Source organism: Ischnura elegans, chromosome 8 (genome assembly GCF_921293095.1).
Source record: "Ischnura elegans chromosome 8, ioIscEleg1.1, whole genome shotgun sequence".
NCBI lineage: Eukaryota > Metazoa > Arthropoda > Insecta > Odonata > Coenagrionidae > Ischnura > Ischnura elegans.
This window is the reverse complement of record NC_060253.1, coordinates 107,999,774-108,017,488: the sequence shown is the minus strand read 5'-3', so window position 1 is coordinate 108,017,488 and position 17,715 is coordinate 107,999,774. Positions and strand designations below refer to the sequence as shown.

At 41.6% G+C, this 17,715-nt stretch overlaps 1 protein-coding gene across 4 annotated transcripts in view; it reads right to left on the bottom strand.

The window, feature by feature from the left end:
* Positions 1–17,715, bottom strand: part of LOC124163821 — a 187,144-nt gene that overhangs the window by 119,061 nt on the left and 50,368 nt on the right. Inside the window, exon 1 of one of the 4 annotated variants that reach the window (XM_046540922.1) lies at positions 14,229–14,896. The exons of the other annotated variants lie outside the window; for them this stretch is intronic. Coding sequence (XP_046396878.1) covers positions 14,229–14,265 — 37 coding nt within the window. The 5' untranslated portion in view covers positions 14,266–14,896. Of the gene's footprint in view, positions 1–14,228; positions 14,897–17,715 lie in introns of those variants that run through there. 4 annotated transcript variants of the gene reach the window in all.

Sequence of the window (17,715 nt, the reverse complement as noted above, 5' to 3'; positions counted from 1 at the left end):
ATTAGAAAGAATTTAATCTCCCTACCACAAACACGTTGCAATGGATTCTATCGAAAAATTTTGAAAGGCACCAGCAGAATATATGAAAATTTTTACTGGCTGTTTTTTTTGCTACAGCAAATAATGTTCAATGTGACCTCATTCATATGATTAAGAGCTATCCGATGGTCACAATAAATACTGAAGGAATCACAATTACCTTGAAGCCTACACTACTATAATTGGAGGCACCAAACTTATTTGGACCACGATAACTAAGAGTTCGGGTCTTGCAGTACAGAAATCTTGGAAATGTTTTACAATTCTGAAGATATATTTTGTAGTTTGTATCACGACAATGAAATTACTGCTGAAGTGAAGGGAACATGCTATAGCGGTTCGCGTAAATTCGGTACATCTTCACAATCATTGTGAAGGTAATGCATTCGCCGGCAAATAACCGTGGAACATAGATGGGGCTTCATTATCCCGACTCAGGCAAATAAAAATCCTGTACACCGTAGCCACATTTTTGTCTGCATTAAAATTAGTGAAATGAACTATATTCAACCGACGAGAATGGGTTACCGCGGTTAAGTCTTATTCAGTGGGACTAAATTATCTCAAAGAAGGGAAGATATGTTCGCCGAAAGAGAACTTGGGGCCTACCTCATTGCTCGACTCACTCAAAGGAAATTCACCACAGGCGAGAACACGTAGAAAGAACGTACCTTTCCCTTCCGCGGTGGAGAGAATGAGGTCATCTCCGGAGGATGGGGGAGGGAGGCCGCGAAGGAGGGAGTGGGGTGGGATACATATCGCGGAGGCGCCATTTTTCCACCCGATTCCCCCCCGGCGGCCATCTTCCCAACCATTCACAGTTTCCGAAGATCCGCGGCCTTCAAAGGAACGCCCCCACGAATGACGCGTTCGTACTCGATTTCAATACCCTCATCGACTCATCAGCTGCAGTGAGTCATTCATGGAAGCAGACAGAAGACATGCTGAACGAGAGTCACAGACTGATTGGCAACTCAATGTGACATTAATCGCGGAGGAGAATGATAGATAATATTATACTTGAATTCATGCATACTTATTTCCCACTACTTTTTCCACCTTAGCCTTTTAAATTTGTTCGATCGATTTCACCGTGGCGAACACTTTCTTTGAGTACAACCTTGCATGGGTATCCTTAATTGAAGTACATTACAAAGAAAGTTTTACCTTTCCATGTTAGACTACTAGATGATGTTACTATAATTAGATACTGCCTTGTATCGTAAGGAGCGATGCATGTCTGGAGAACTCACACCAACAGTATGAATTTGTACGTGAAATTTTCATATTCTTTGAAACCATGAAGTGCATATATGGTGTAGCTATTGCACGGTAGTCATTAGTCACCCCATAGGTGGCTCGCAGAGTATTCTATAAACGTAGGAGATAACCTTGAAGAATGATCTATAAAAGGACTACAATGCATGGCTAACGCCAGTCAAACTTTCAAAAATCATTTTCCTGTCAGCCTTTTCCAAATCAATGAGGGGATACTAAAGACAGCTCATTGACAGCCCTCAGCTGCAGTCAATAATTAATCTGTCAGCGATTCATCTTTGTGATAATCAAGAATAAAAATAAGACTTTCTATAATATGTTCTGCTCATTTATTTTTTTGTGCAAATACGCTTCTTTTAAATTACAATTACTCTCTCCGCGGTCATTCTACAAAAATAAAGACCGATTGGCATGGAAACATTGATGGTGGGACTAGGGTTAATGAGGTCATAATCATGTTATCTATAACGCGTAAAAATGAACAAACCTCTTTCAATTCTCTGCAAGGTCTAGGCAAACTTCTGTTTCCTAACTCAAGAATAATATAGATCCTCAAAATCTTAAATGGACGGCGGGATTCCACATCAAACGTGAACAGAAAAATGTGTTAAAATCCCGTTAAGTACGTCTTAGGAGACAATTTTCTGATACTCCTCACTATACTACTTTCCATTCAACACAAAACCTTAATAATGACTTTCTACTCTGCATCTACTACTGTCTTTCTTTCTATTTGCGGTATTTATGAGGTAATAATAACCCCCTCACATGTCGCGACGCAAGGGGTTAACAATTTATCTACATTATGACCTACGAGCCACCTCCGGGGTAATCGGCAGGGTGTGTCAAAGCAAAAGTATCGAAAATTTACCGACATTCTTCGAGTTTTTCCATAACACACAGCGCTTACAATTATTTCAAACGTTATTTTACCCCAACGTTCCACAAGTTTATAAGGAGGCAGATATAATTGGAATTTTAGCATAAGGGCACAATATGTATTCGTACATGAGAAATTGCGACGTGATTATCACCAGAGCCGGGATGCAAGCAATCAGAGTCGGAGGACTATTTGAAGTTATGAGATCGCACACATCAAAACAAAACATTTGTCGCCTTGTTGCACCGCTACCTGATTCTGCATGTCCTATGAAAGATTAGCAATTGGGTAGAATGTTGGCTGGATCCTGGGACGGACTTCGAGAGGCGAGAAAATGCCGTGTCGGGCTCTCTTTTTCCGGGCATCCCACACCCGGATCCGAAGCACCTAGCCATAAAATTTCGTAAACAGAGCATTTCAGAGGCGAGCGCATAACGGAACCCGGCCGAGGGAAGAAGCAGAGAGAGAGAGAGAGAGAGAGAGAGGGAGTGTTGGGAAACGACGGGAGAGCGTTGGAGGAGTCGAATGGAGGCCAACGCATTCCGAGAGCCAAAGAGAGCAGCAGAGAGTTAGTTTAGTTTCCCTCGATCTTTTCGCGGGCGTGCTGGCGTTTTTCCCACCGAAGATGCCCTGCCGATAATAACAGTGGAAATCCAAACGAAGAGCTACAATGTATCTTGTATGATATGCGCCACGATGGAACTTCTTGATATTCATTAAATGAGGCATTGCAATATTTTCCCTGGAATTTTATTTCAACACGACGCGTTTCGTTGTTACTAACACTTGCACTAGATAATTTTATTTGTATCGACGAAATGCGTCCTGTTAAAATAAATCCCAGAGGAAATATTTCAATGTCTTATTTAAATAAAGCTACACTATACTTCAGAAACATGCATTAATCCAAATTAATGCATGTTTCTGAATTTTCCTAGTATTTCTAACATCATGTTATGCATGTTCTATCTTCATAGACAGTTTGCCTTCATGAGAAGTTGGCAAGTTTTGCCTTTGCATGAATGTGGAAGTATAATTTGCTAGTATGCGTAACATTTTCATGACAGTGCGCAAGTGGTAATCCTCTTGCATCCTGGTGATTGATCACCCCCTGCCAAACACCCTCCTAGGGTATTATTCAGATGTATAGTGAGCGGCCACTGAACAATCAAACTGAAATTCCCTCAATCCTCCAGAATTTCGCAACAAATTTCACATTTTTCTAGGCTGTTTGATACAGAGTATTTAAAAAATGATCTCTAAAGGGCATTAAAAATGTAAATAAAGACGGACAAATTTTAACCTACGATTAAACCAACTTGACGAAATTAAATATCGACGACAAAAATTTGCGCAGAAGGAGGAAAAACCACCTATATATTTCTATAGAAAATATGATTTTTCCACATTTCCTTCTCGTTTGCCATTACATTTCTTCATTTTCCATATACTTTAATCGTGACTTTTTCCAATTTTTCGGGTTATCCATAAGAGCAGGTTTCCTGAGTACAATATTTCGTAAAACCTATATTTTTGTGTTATTGATATTGCACATTTCACTGATTTCTTCTACACATTTACTACTCGTTAAACTTGCAATGATCTCTACAAAGCCGAATATTTACTTTTTGTACCGCTGTTATGGCGTATTTTTGTCAAAATGCTATTTTATTAGAGCAGAACGCTATAAGTGTTTTCTATTATTTTGCTCTTAGAGGTTTTACCTAGGTCACAATAAATATTCATTCAAAGACGACTAAAATAAATTGGCTAAATCCAACGTGTATTTCATGATTGTGACCTTCTCTCGTACACTTAAAGTCATCTACCCATGAAAATTCGAGTCGAAACGCACGAAAACAAAATAAAACCTAAAGTTGAATTCTACAAGTTTTTCCTTCATTTATCCACAGAGGGAAACTCCACATTAACTCACCGGAAATCATTTACTCAAATAATTAGACCTGCAAAGTTGTTAAGTGGCTCGAACGTAGAAATCTTAAACGTATAAGTTACTCGATATTTGATGCAAAGTTAACTGAAGTGCTTTAGAGGACACTTGGAGCAAGAATCGGAATAGAAATGAGAATTACGAAATATATTGATTGCAATACAACCCCTAAAAGCAAAAACATTGATGCTTTTGTTAAAATTAGTACCAGGAGCAATTAAATACAGGAGAGTTAAAGCAAGAGGCAAAATAGCGATGGGGCACGTAATAATGAGAGATATTATAAGACGAATTAGGTAATGGAAAGAATGGTGAAAGGGATAAACGAAGTAGAAGACAATTGGAATTGACGTACCATTTTGAAGAGTAGACAGAGTACACCGGTAAGAGGAAGGCACAAGAGAGTGCTAAATAGAGGAGAGGCCAAACAGAATTCGCAAGCAGATTGCAGCAGCGGCAAAATAACTGACGAACGTGGAAACTACAGAGCAAAGCCGAAACAAAAGATCCAGAACGTCAAAATAAGTGTCAAAAAGTAAATGAGGTGAGCACGAAGATACGCCCAAGGATTTACGAGAATAACACCAAAATATATCATGCAAGACAAGCGGATGGTGCTAGCCTATGCCATGGATCTCACGAAAACTTGGGGAGGATACATATTTATTTAGACGGACCTAAATAGATGCTCGGAAATATCAAGATGAAGGCTGATACTTGGAAAAATATTTATTACTCGTTAAGAGGCAATATCCATTGGTATTAGACGAGGTCGAACAAAATATATGGAACAAGTAAAGAGAGATGTGAAAGAGAAGAAATACGTAGGTGTGAAAAGATTAGCTGATAGGAGAACTGAGTGGAGAGCTGCGTCGAACCAATCCTAGGATTGTTGACCAGTGATGATGATGATGATGATTAGACGAGGCATGAGTGAAATACATAGATACGAAGCAAACGAAGACAAAAATCTAAGAAAATTAATTCAGCATTCATAAATCCTCGACAAGGCTAAATTACTCTTCCGAACGCTCATGAACGAGGAAAATTCTTCACGTAGAGCGGCTGATACATGAATAATGCACTATCGTACACACATAAGGTATTAGAATGATCAAACCACGAAATGCCTTGTCAGCAAACACTAGTAAAATGGTCGCGATCACTCAGACAGGGAGTAAGGAAAGAGCGAAGATAGACATAACTGCTTATCACTCGTTTGAGGGATTCCTTATCCACGGGCAACGGCCGGCTGTCGTCACGGAGATAAGAGGAGGAGGCGAGCAAGGAGAACCACCCGCAGAAATGGCAGGCGAGAATCGAGGGAACAAACCAATCCAACGCCTGTGGCACGCAGCGTTGACGGGCAGGCTGGCGGAGGAGTCGAGCGGGTTTGCCTACCGCCGCAGGATACACGGCCGGGACGCGGCCGGCACATGCACAGCAGAGGAAAAGGGCCTTTTTATCAGACGGACGGGCAGGGCAACCTGTGGAACGCATAAGGGAGGTTTTCTCCCCCTCGCTTGCCACTCTCATCTCGTCAGGAAGGAACGCAGGCCTCAACGCAACTTCCCCGGACCAACACTACGAAGCTTAATTGGCATTTGAATACTTAATCAACATCTACACAATACCCTGCTAGCTACCGGTAAGAGTGTAGTGTTGGGCAGGGGGTGATCAATCATCAGCAGCAGTACCTACATTCACATCACGAGGTCATAAAAATGTTACGCACAATAACGAACAAATATGTGAACAGTCATTCAACGGTAAAACTTGCCAATGTTTAGAAAATTCCATTGTAAATCCATGCAAGGCTACATAAACATTCAATGAGTTGTTCTAGCGAGGGACGCCGTTACGTTATTATTATATCGAGGCATCGTTGTTAAGCCTGACTTATATATCATATCTATTAAATATTTTCAAGATTCAAACATCATTTCTGGTAAAAAAAACGACTTTTAAACAAATATCCAAAGTCAATAAGAGCACAATATTATAATAGTGTGTAAGAAACTGTGTATTGCCCCCCCTGTCAGCCTTTTAACTCCCCCCCCCCACTTTGCCCACCAAAGAGTACGGCCTTGGGGAATATGTTCTCTTTCAACTACCATATCTAACATCAATAGAGTACAGCATGATGAGTTGGTACGGTTAAAAGTGCAGCGATTACAACATGTTAAGCGATTTAGGATGGGTGTTTCTCCCTGACGACGTTAAAAATATCCTTCGTTAACCGTTATATTTTGGTAGATTATTATTACCGACATATAATTACGTTACCATGAGTACCATTGGTCACCCCCTGCCAAACACCCTAGAGGTGACTCGCAGGATATTATGCATATGTGGCTGAGAGCGATGTTAGCCTTCACAATAATTAGACACCTTTAAAAAAAGGTAATCTTTCTTCCTTTGATCAATGGAGTAAATTTTAAAATGGACGAAAACTGTCATTATTCTCACCCAGCCGTCATTCAGAGACAGTGAAAAGCTAAATAGAGAGAGTACTTGGCTGTTAGATAATGGCCTTATTTTGTTTGGAAACCCTCCTTCCTCGATACGTAAGTTTCATGGCATTAGGGGTGAGGAGAGCCGGCACACAAGGTATCTACTTCCACCAACGCATCGCAGTTTGGATTTCAGTCGCGCCGTAGGGCACTAATAGGGTCTCAAATTCCTGCCTGGTTGAACACCACGAGGGATGCAAATGATGAGCAGTTCATGGAGTGTGAGATACTACAATAACAATCATAGCCATTAGAGGACCAAAGCAGGCGATAGGATACTCCACTATCTTCCTCGTCTCCCTCACGACACAGCACATCCACCCTCAATTGCGAAAAGAGTCTCAGGTTTCCCTTAACAGCAACGTACGATAGAAGTGGAACCATTTGTATATAGAGACTGCAAACCATCAACGTAATAACTTACTCAGTGATACAACTAAAGAGTTGGTTTGGATAGGTGAAGGGTAAGACCTGAACCTATAGACCTCACCCCAAATTACACCACTGGCGTGTGTCTAATCCGTCACAATATCCTCGGAACACAAAAGGATTCAGAATGAACAAAATAAAATTAAATAAGTGCCTCAAATTATATAGATCAAAAGTTTTCACTACCTCCATACACGAAATCCATGAGAATAAACATCTTGAAAGTCGCGCGGGAATATTAGGCGATTGATATCTTAAAATGAGACCAAGCATAACATTGTTTGTAACAACTCAACCGTTTTATAGTTACATTAAAATGGCACACTGGAAGATTTCCGAACGAATTCCCACAAGGAAGTTATCCAATAAAGCACGAATTTCAGAGCAATATACTAAAAACACTCGCAACACGAAGCTTCAGCGAAAAAAAACGAAACACTGACACTGTCTGTACACGTCAAATCGAAAGTGAATGGGCCCCTTCACTGCCGACGTAGATAGTTACCCACAAAGTATAAAAAAATCAACCGAGATGTATGAAATACGGCTATCACTTTCTCCAAACTTATAAGAAACATATGCGCATTAATTTCGAAAAAAAATGTACCTAAAAATGGAGAAGCCTTTCATTAGGCCTCCCTACAGCCCAGAGGTTCGACGTTCTCCATGTTTCCAAGCTCGAGTCGGACAACTGACTGCCCTAGTATTATAGCAATGCAATAAAATATGTTGGCTCAATTCAGTATCTTAGTGAAATAGCACAAAGCAGATCCGGCTTTAGGTGAAACACTCAAGAGGAAGCTGGAGCGATCATGTTAGTCCTTCATTCTGAATTATAATTACGTTCCTAATCAGAGTTACGTAATATGAAAATGATTTTTCTCTCTATTATTAGACTCCCGTAATAAGGAAAATAACTCCACAATGCATTTGGATCACCTTAACCTCGGAGAGGACTCCGCCCAGAAATTCCCGTACAATCACGGGCCCTTACACAAATGCATACATGGGGATGAGCCCTGCACCCCCAGTGCCATCGACCACCCCCTTCGGGCGAGTTCCCCGTCAGGCAACCGACACAGCCACTCGCCCGAGGAGCCCGTTCCTTCGACAACGGAAGAGAGGGAGAAATATACCCCCAAGGCCACCCGCTCGCAGCAGCAGCGGGCACAACGTACACAGGCGGATGCGTTTCGCAATCCTCCTCGGGTGGGCATGGAAAGAGGGTCGTGTTGAGGAGGGGAGGTGGCTGGGGGGGAAGGGACGGTTGAGGGCAGCCCAAGCGATAAGGGGGTGCAACACCACCATCGCGAGGCAGACCCCCGTGCGAGCCGATGGGGCTCGACTTGCTGTTGTTCACGTTTCGGGCGCATTTTAATCCGTTTTCAAAAATGTCTCCAGCAAGGTGATGAGTACAGAGCACACTAATTCCCAACATCTAGTATAACACATATCGACGGCTAAGTTCTAACAACACGCATCTGAAATTCGGCCGGTTTAAGACGGGTATCTTTATTTATTTATTTCAATTACCCCATAAACAGTAAAACGGCCTTTACAATAGGGAAATAACAATTAACAATGAAGGACATTCACACACGCCCATGCCCTGGATAATGGTAACTTACCCAGGCGCGACTCGAACCTTCGGTTTGGCAGGCTAGGAATTTACCCCGCCGCCACCGAGGCCGGCCAAACGAAGTGTAATAACATGTTTAGAACAGACAGATTCATAATGTCTCCACGATCAATAAGATATTATAACGGCAGCGATAAAACTGATAAATAGATTGGATGACTTGAAGTGTAGCCTGCTAACCTATGTAAAACTTCATGCGTTTCTTAATTTTATTATTATTTCTAACAGCATATGGTAGTATAATTTGTTCGTATGCGTCACGTTTTTTGGACTGTGTGGTGTGCATGTGGGAGTCCAATTGCGTGCTGCATACTGGTGATTGATCACCCCCTGCCAAACACCCTAGAGGTGGATCGCAGGGTATTATGTAGATGTAGAACATTAAAAAAATAAAATACAAGCAAATAACAACTCTTTATTTGCAAATGAATGCTTCTTTTTCAATTTTATGAACTTTTGGTTTTTTATTTCAGTGTGCAAGTGAACGAAATCAATCGCTTTTTTTGCTCTCCTCAAAAGTTGTTATTTTTGAGATACGTGTTATTAGAACTTAGCCATCGATATACAATCTATGCCTACATACTACCTCCCAAGCCACCTACAAAGGCGAGTGGCAATAGTGAGTAATAGAAATAAAAAGTTGTAAATTAATAGACCACATCATCAAATCACTTTTCTGTAAACGGTCCTAATTATTGATAATCGCTCACAGAAATCCATGCGTTTGCGACAATCCGTTTGCATTAAAATGCGCCGTTGCTATCAACGCATCTAGAATTTTCTGGAGAATAGACTGAAGAATTCTCTAGCATAATAGTCGCGATCGTAAACGCCATTCTATTGCATTGTATCCCTTTTCGTGGATTAAAAAGAAACACACATGTGTCATTGCCACGAAAATTTCATTATATGCTCATCTAATGGTCTCATTCAACCAATTTCGTTTTACCTTAGATTATGATACTTGGAAGCTAAAGAGTTTCGTAAACATTCCCTGGACTGGAGAGACTAAGAGTCCACGAGCTAGATTCACATATTGCTTGAGAAATTAAGAGCAGCTATCCTTCATTGCGACACGGAGAATATAGTCCTTGAACTGTGCCATTTTTTCAAGTCCAACTTAAATAAATGAATAACAGAGATATTATAATGCCAGAACTTTATTAAACATTCCATGCAAAGAAGATACACGTGGAAATGCCAGGAGACCTTAGAAAGATTCCAAATCGACTAAATTCAAGAGAAGCAAATAATCAGAAACCAGGTGGAGGACTGCAAGCTACCCCGGAGCAGATATCGACAGTTACCATTACTAAGGCATGATAACGGAAAGGAAAAGGAAGACTTCGAAGAAAAAAGGAAGAAGAAAATATATAGAACAGGTACGGATGGACGTGAAAAAATAAAATACGTATGTGTGATAAGATAAGCTGATATGAGAATTGAATGGAGAACTGCGTCAAATCAATCTTAAAATTGATGAACAGAGATGATGACTTCATTCAAAGTCTTCAATAACTGCCCTAATATGAGACAGTTCTCGGGAATTTCCGTAACATGTTTACATCACCAATATAATGTAAAAAATTGCGTGGAATTAATGCTGACCATTTGGTAACATGTTAACATCGGAATCCTATTAAAAACGGCCAGAACTAAGATATGAAGAACAAAAAGGATCATATTCTCAGACGATTTAATATTTTATCCCACAAATTTATTCCATAAGTGTCACCAGCTACTTATAACTCTATAATGTTTTAAAAGTTATTATTAGAGCCATTTATTCAGATTACCTATCGTAGCTGTGCATTCCTTAATGCAGCTTTGCATTCGTAAGAGACGGATTGACTGCTTCTTTCACACGAAGTTACGTGACCAATCTCGTGCCCTCCACCCGAGCTCCCTCACGCTTTCCTCCGAGCGCCCGCTACTTCTCCCTCCGGCAGAAAGAGAGAGGAGTGGGGGGGGGGGGGGGAGAAAGGGAACAACATGGTTGCTGGGGAACCTTCGCTTAATGATTGTAAAATAAAGCATGAGTTTGAAGAGCTAAACGCACAAAGGCAGCGACCAATTTGCAATGAAACAAAAGTCATATGAGAGACCGTTACTTAACACGGTGGATCATATCATCGTTGACTCACTTTGGTCGGAGGCAACGCGCTGGGCTTAGATATTTTGAGCAATTGAGAATAGATATCTTTCAGGGTTACACCGAGAACTCATCATGTTAAAACACATTTATTTTTCTATGGCCGACAGAAACGTCAAATTCCGAGATATATTTTGCTGAACGCATAGGTCTACGAATTTGTTTTTCCATCGAACAATAAAGGGCTTCAAGAAATGTTAGTCGTAATTTTGTTTGAGCATTTGCTTCATATAAGTAAACGGCCGGTGTCCTTAACACCTTCTACCATGCACCATTGAGGTGGCTTACGAGGTAGTACGTAGATCGTTTAAAAAATAACACGTAGAATACATTGTACTTAACTTTTTCTCAAAAATAAGTACCCCATTCTCAGGCGAAATTTTACAAAATACAATTAAACGATCTTCAGGTTTAAACTTCATACACCTTTTAGATGTTAACACATTCGAAGAAACTGTAGTACAACGCTCCTTTGAATAAGATTGGAAATTAAGTCACGTTCCCCAACTTTGAGTGCTTAGAAACCTCATAGTCGTTGTTACCATAATTTGCAGTAAAAAACTACAACTGTTCCCAAATATGTACAGAAAATAAATGTAGACAAGCATACAGTGGACCTCGGAGCGAGCGGTGGGGGCTGAGGGGCGTTGGCAGGGGACGCGGACGGAGCGTCAACTCCTTCGGAGCGGAAACTCGGGGAAGTCGCCTCACTAGTGCAATGGGGGGAGGGAGGGGGGCACGCGTGCCTCGCACGGATCAGTCCCCTTACTCAGCGGCACAAAAAAAGGAATTGGTGCAAGTGCAACTCGGTATATACAACGCACTGGAGAATGAAGCCTTATTCACAAACTCGACTTAACTAGGCGTTAACTACAAAGTTGAAAACTCAATTCAGCGAGAGATTTCATTCAGGCTTAATCTGGTGGAATTCTAACACATTTTTAACAAAAATACTGGCATCCATACACACTGCCATCGAGACACAAACAATTTGTTTACACAAGTTTTACCATACTTTTGAGGAAGTCACTGTAGGATGAGAATCATCTCATACGCGTGAATAATATAACCATGAAAATAAACCTGCATGCTTAACATGGGGAATGCCTAAGAAAAGGTATTGCCCATTCACAGAAATTAAAATTTCCAATAAGTAAACTTTATCCCCACCAAATGTTAATCAATTTCAGGCGTGAAAGACGTAGAGTGGAGCCTATGCTTATGTTTATACAAAAAATGTATCCCGATTTCCCACCATCAATTTATGCATGTGTAACTTGAATGGAAAAATACTAACTCCTAATCAACTCATGAATAGAATTACATTTGTTACTTCCGATATGCTCTAGCCATAGCATTAATGAAATGAACTTCCACGAAGTTGAGCCTGAGACGATAGGGATAATTAACTAAACATACTTTATGATCAAAATATGGCGCATCGTCAATGTGATTCAATAGTACCAACCCTTGATCATGCCATAATGCGGAACTTTAGTTTGAAAATTCTCCCTAGACACAAACCCTTACGTAATCCGAGGTCGCAAGCCGCCTGAAATACCCTGCACCTACCACACCACCCCGATGCTCCCCCTCCCCTCTGCTCTAACCACTGGACGGACGAGGAGCGCGCAGCCTCACTTGATCCCCCCCCTCACCTGGTGGCTTCCTGCGAATGATTTGAACGACCGAGGGTACGACGGAAACTTGCGCCTTCGCAGAAGTTCCCCAACCACGAAGGAACGCGAGCATGCCTCGGCAGAAACAAAACCCTCCAAGGCCACGATGCGAAATGAAACTTCATTTTGCAATGTGAAACAGCCGAGGGAGGAGAATACAGAGCCGATTTTCTTCTAATAGAACCCAGGCTATCGATCTCGTGTAAATGAATCATCAGATTTCGAGTGAAAAAATGCGATAAAACTGCTACCTTGCGATGTTAAACGAAACGTTGAGTCATATTGCGTACTCAGGATCATCAATAGTCAGACTCGGGGACCTGGGAAAATATCACAGCACTAGAATAGAAGGACACGACATTCATTCAATTACTGATAATATTAACTCATATCACCCGTGGAATTTGTTCTATTAAATGTAATGGGAAAAGTACTATAAAGTCGCATTATTCACGCGCTTCACAGGAACCAACCACATACATTAATGGCGCAGTGGCCGTGAAAAAATATAGCCACAATCGTATTCATTGAAACTGTGAGAAGCTGTTGTATACGCGAAAATGTTTATTGGAACATCGCATTCGCCAATGGAGCGACCATCAAATCATCATGTTCAGAGACGAGCATGAACTCTAAAAAAATACTCGAATCTGTAATTACGGACGACTTGGGGTCGTATCGTTTGGGCACTATAGCGCGCAATGTGACAGGTTAGTACCGAGCTTGAAGTAATGGGAGAGCGGTAAAAATACAAGTTCTTTAGAGGGAGAGAATTTTCCATCTTAAAGCAGGCGACGAAGATGTAATTTAATTAATGGCAGAATGTAAGGTTGGACCATCATTCCGACTTAGCGAATATACACATAGAAATCTACGAATCCGTCGAGTAGTGCTGAAACGAGGCCATTTTGTAACTTCCAAGCGATGAATTCTCCTTCTGCACCCACTCAAAGTTTTATTGAATTTATATTTCGTGGACAAACATAAAAAAGTCGAGCTTAAAAGTATACAACTCGATCCCTGTGTGACCCCAGATGTCTTTAACAACCCACTTTCTCTCTAGCGATGTCCTTCTCGGGGGCCATTATTACGTTTCTTATAAATCTCTACCAAGGGCATATATTCCATTTATATAACCGTAACGGCGAACTTCAACTTATTACAACCAAATGCAGTCAGAGGAAATAAAAAATGACAACCAAAATCCCATTTTCATCATCATGTTCTGTGCATATGAGGAACCTGTTGAATGCTGGTGATTGGTCACCCCCTGCTCAACGTCCTAGAGGTGACTCGCAGGGTATTACATTGATGTATCGAAAGTATTTCGCCATGGTTTCCGGCTGGGTTAAGTGATGCATATATGCCAACAAACATTACGAGGCCCGGATGAGAAGAGAGGACATCAAATCGTCCATAAAAGTGAGACAACTAACCAGGTTGGCAACCCGAGAGAAATCCCTTTAGAACACCGGAAAAGTACTACATCCTTGACGACATGAGGATGAACCCAGAGAGTCTTCATCAAGGCGACACAGCAGCCAGTCATTTCCCCTTCTGTCCGTAGTAACTTCCTCCGACCCGAAATGCATGCTTGCAAAATGTGGGACAGATAAGAAAGAGTGGCGGAGCAGGGAGAGGGCATTTCATGTTGAGGAGGACCGTTACCTATAGGAGGAGACCCAGTCAGCCCTCGGGAGATCATCAGCGCCGACCTCTCCCATCAGCTCCTTCTCCCGACATCAGCAGTAATATCCATTCCTCCAGGGCCGCGGTCGCTCAACTCCTCCACGACCATCGGGAAGGAGACGGAAGCCCACAGGAGGAGCGGCCCACATATCCCTCGCCAAAGTGGCACTCAACACTCTCACAAGGCAGAAACACACAAACACTTGTAACACGAAGCCCAGAGCCCTTTGGGACTGACTCACATTATCAACACGTCCCCCTCCGGGAGACAAAAATAATGCACACCAAACACACAAACACTATGAAATATCGGATACTTTTCCGCACTTAACGCATCCCTCACATAGTTAGATCCATGGTGGTGAGATTAAAGGGGATCAAATTGGGCCGGGGTGAGGTGGGAAGGGAATGGGGAGGTGGTATAAGAGAACGCTCGAGCTATGAGACATTAGGGAGGCGGAAATCCTCCTTGATACACATCATCCCCTCCTCCCCCCCCAACGAAAAACTCTTCTCAAACTCAATATCCTTCTCTCACTTTCGAAGCGATGCCTTTTGTCCTCCCACACCACTCTGCTTCCTGCCCCCACCTCCGCGCCAGGCCGCACGAAAAATAAACCCTACCCGTCCGTCTCTCCTCCTCTTCCCCGGAGTCTCCCACTCCCTCTTCCGCCAAAGTCTCCGGCCGCCCTCCCCGACTCTCCCAACCACTACCAACACAGACACGGACGCGAACTGGAACGCGGCGGGGAGAAGACTAACGCGAACGCCACCCAGGCGGTGGCGGGCCGAAGCGCCCAGCCGCGGTGCCGGAGACATCTAGCGGCGAGGGAGCCGAACCACCACGACGGGGGTATAGAGAATAGGGAGGATTAGAAAAAGGTGGAATGGGGCTTCGGATGGCTTGGGAAGGGGGAGTGAATACGAAATCTTGCGCTGGAGACACACGGCGAGTTGATGGGGGAAGCATACACTGCCGGATGAACGAAATGCACTCACTGCCTCCCCAACCCTATTACCACTCAGAAGGACACGCTAACTACATGCTACGCACCAATCGAAAGTACGAATTACGATATAATCCCTTATAACTATTACTTTTTTTAAATCATCTCAATTCTTTCACGGGTTTTCACGGCGTTTAGTCTATGATAGGAACGATTCATCCCACTATGTGATATACATCTACATAATATACTGCGAGTCACTTCTGGGGTGTTTGGCAGGGGGTGATCAATCACCAGCATGCCAGAGCATTCCCACATGCACGCCGCATGGTCATAAAAATTTTACGCATGCTAGCAAATTACACTTCCACATTCACGCAGAGGAATAACTTGCCAAATACTCATGAAGGAAAAGGGATGACTTAGGACAAATGAAAACGCTGATTTCATCAGCCAACGAATTACTTGAAATTATGATTAATAAAATTGAATTTTTCTCCATTATTTTTAGCAATTTTATAGAGCCACTTCGACTGTTTCTCTAACCCTAGGATGACAATAATAAAAAATGTCACTGCACCTTCCACACCAACCAAGACAAAAATATTCTTGAAGTTTTAATTAATAAATTGTTAAAAATTGAATTTTTAGTTATATCCGCTCTTTTTCAGGTTTTCGCGGCGCTATTTAACCTAAGGGACGACGTCTCCTCACCTGGGATGACGCAGCTCTCATGGAGACGTCTTTTTAATCCACCATACCAACCAGTGGAAATAAATTATTCTTTAAATTTTACTGTGTTTGATTTCACCATTATTTTTCATGTCTCTAGCTTAACACTATACACGTAGCTAGAGTGAAATGAATGGTCGTTACGAAGTCGTACTATAGACACAAGGCGAGATAATATAGGGGGGAAGAGACGGCAGCGCAACCCACAGGATAAAACGAATGCACAACATTTCAAACCCTAGGGTCACCTCGATAGGAAAATTTTTTAACGCACGTAACATATCAATTAGAAGACGGTATGGCAACATCTTACAATTAGACACAACCTTTTTACCCAAGGATCACAAAACTCAAAAGACCATAGGAATGTTCATTACATCAAATGTAAACAGATTAATTTTTATTTGTGAACGGCTAGTGTCCTAACACCCCCGCAACACGTCTATTGAGGCGACTTTCTGAGATGTGCATTGCTGGAAAAAGAACTCCCTTCACACCAGAAAATAATGGAATGACTAAATTATTGATGTCACGGTCAATACAGCGCCAGTTCTCTCTTCTTTTTAGGTTTTGTTGCAAGATGATACCCACTAGAATACTTTTCGATTTTCATAATTATCCCTGTTCATTCTTAACCTACGCATTTGCCTAAAGCAATATCTATAACTAGTCAGAAAATAACTAACTATATTCGGTAGTTCTACTACGTATGATCCATGGATATGGTATTATCCATGTTTTGCAACCCACACATAAGAAAATAAAAGATATTAAAATAAAAGCTAATGTTACTCCATAGGGGGTAGTTTATGAAAAAGCACGAAGTCTTCCCATTATAACATAAACAATAAAAATGAAGGTCAGCCAGCAATTGCAATATATACTCCTAAACTAGTACAACATAGAGAAGTCAATAAGCTATAATGAAAACTAAATAAGCCAAAATAAAAAGGCAGAATCATTTAGAAAAATAAATTTTCAAATAATGTCAAAACTGGAGAAAGATAAATATGTAAATACTTAGAACGTTCACTTTAGAAATGTCTGTTCGCAATTAAATGTTTAACCGCATCAGAAAAAGGTTGCAAATTCCCACGGTAGCCGACTTTATTTGGCCACTGACGAATGATTAAGGTGTGATCATGGTTATGGTACAATTCACTTGTGGTATAATTCATGCTTATGAGTATTTATCACTTCAGCCGCATTACCTTGAATTTCTTTGTATAACGGCTTGTTTAACAACGTAGCGAAGGTTGGAAGTATTTCACTGCATTCTCAATAACATTGGCGACCTTCAAGGACCCCTCAAAAGAATACTGTGGACTTATACCGCAGAAACAATGCCAAAAACAACGGCGGGGCAAACATACAGCCGTGCAATTGAGGCATTGTATCATTCTACGGAAGACGGGAACCAGCAACTCAAAACCTATCGTCCGCCAGATTTTTAGGGATATCTTCATCAGCACCAACGCTTAGGCGATGAACCGCGACTCTTTGATTTTGTCCTTGAGTCTAGGGGTAAGTGTGCTTGAATAGAAGCCAAAAATAGCAGCGAGGGGAATGCCATTACAGGTTATGAGTGTTCTCGGAGGAGTTAGGCCTAGGTCTGATTGCATTGGTGGCGAAGCAATGTATCCCGATGCCATCACTAAGATAGTGATTTTTGCCATCTAATATAATCAGATGAGTCCGCAAAATTTGAAACATGAGAACTACACCGCACATTCCGCGAAGTCCTCCGGGCGACAATGTATATTATGTTCGTTCAGAATAACATTAAA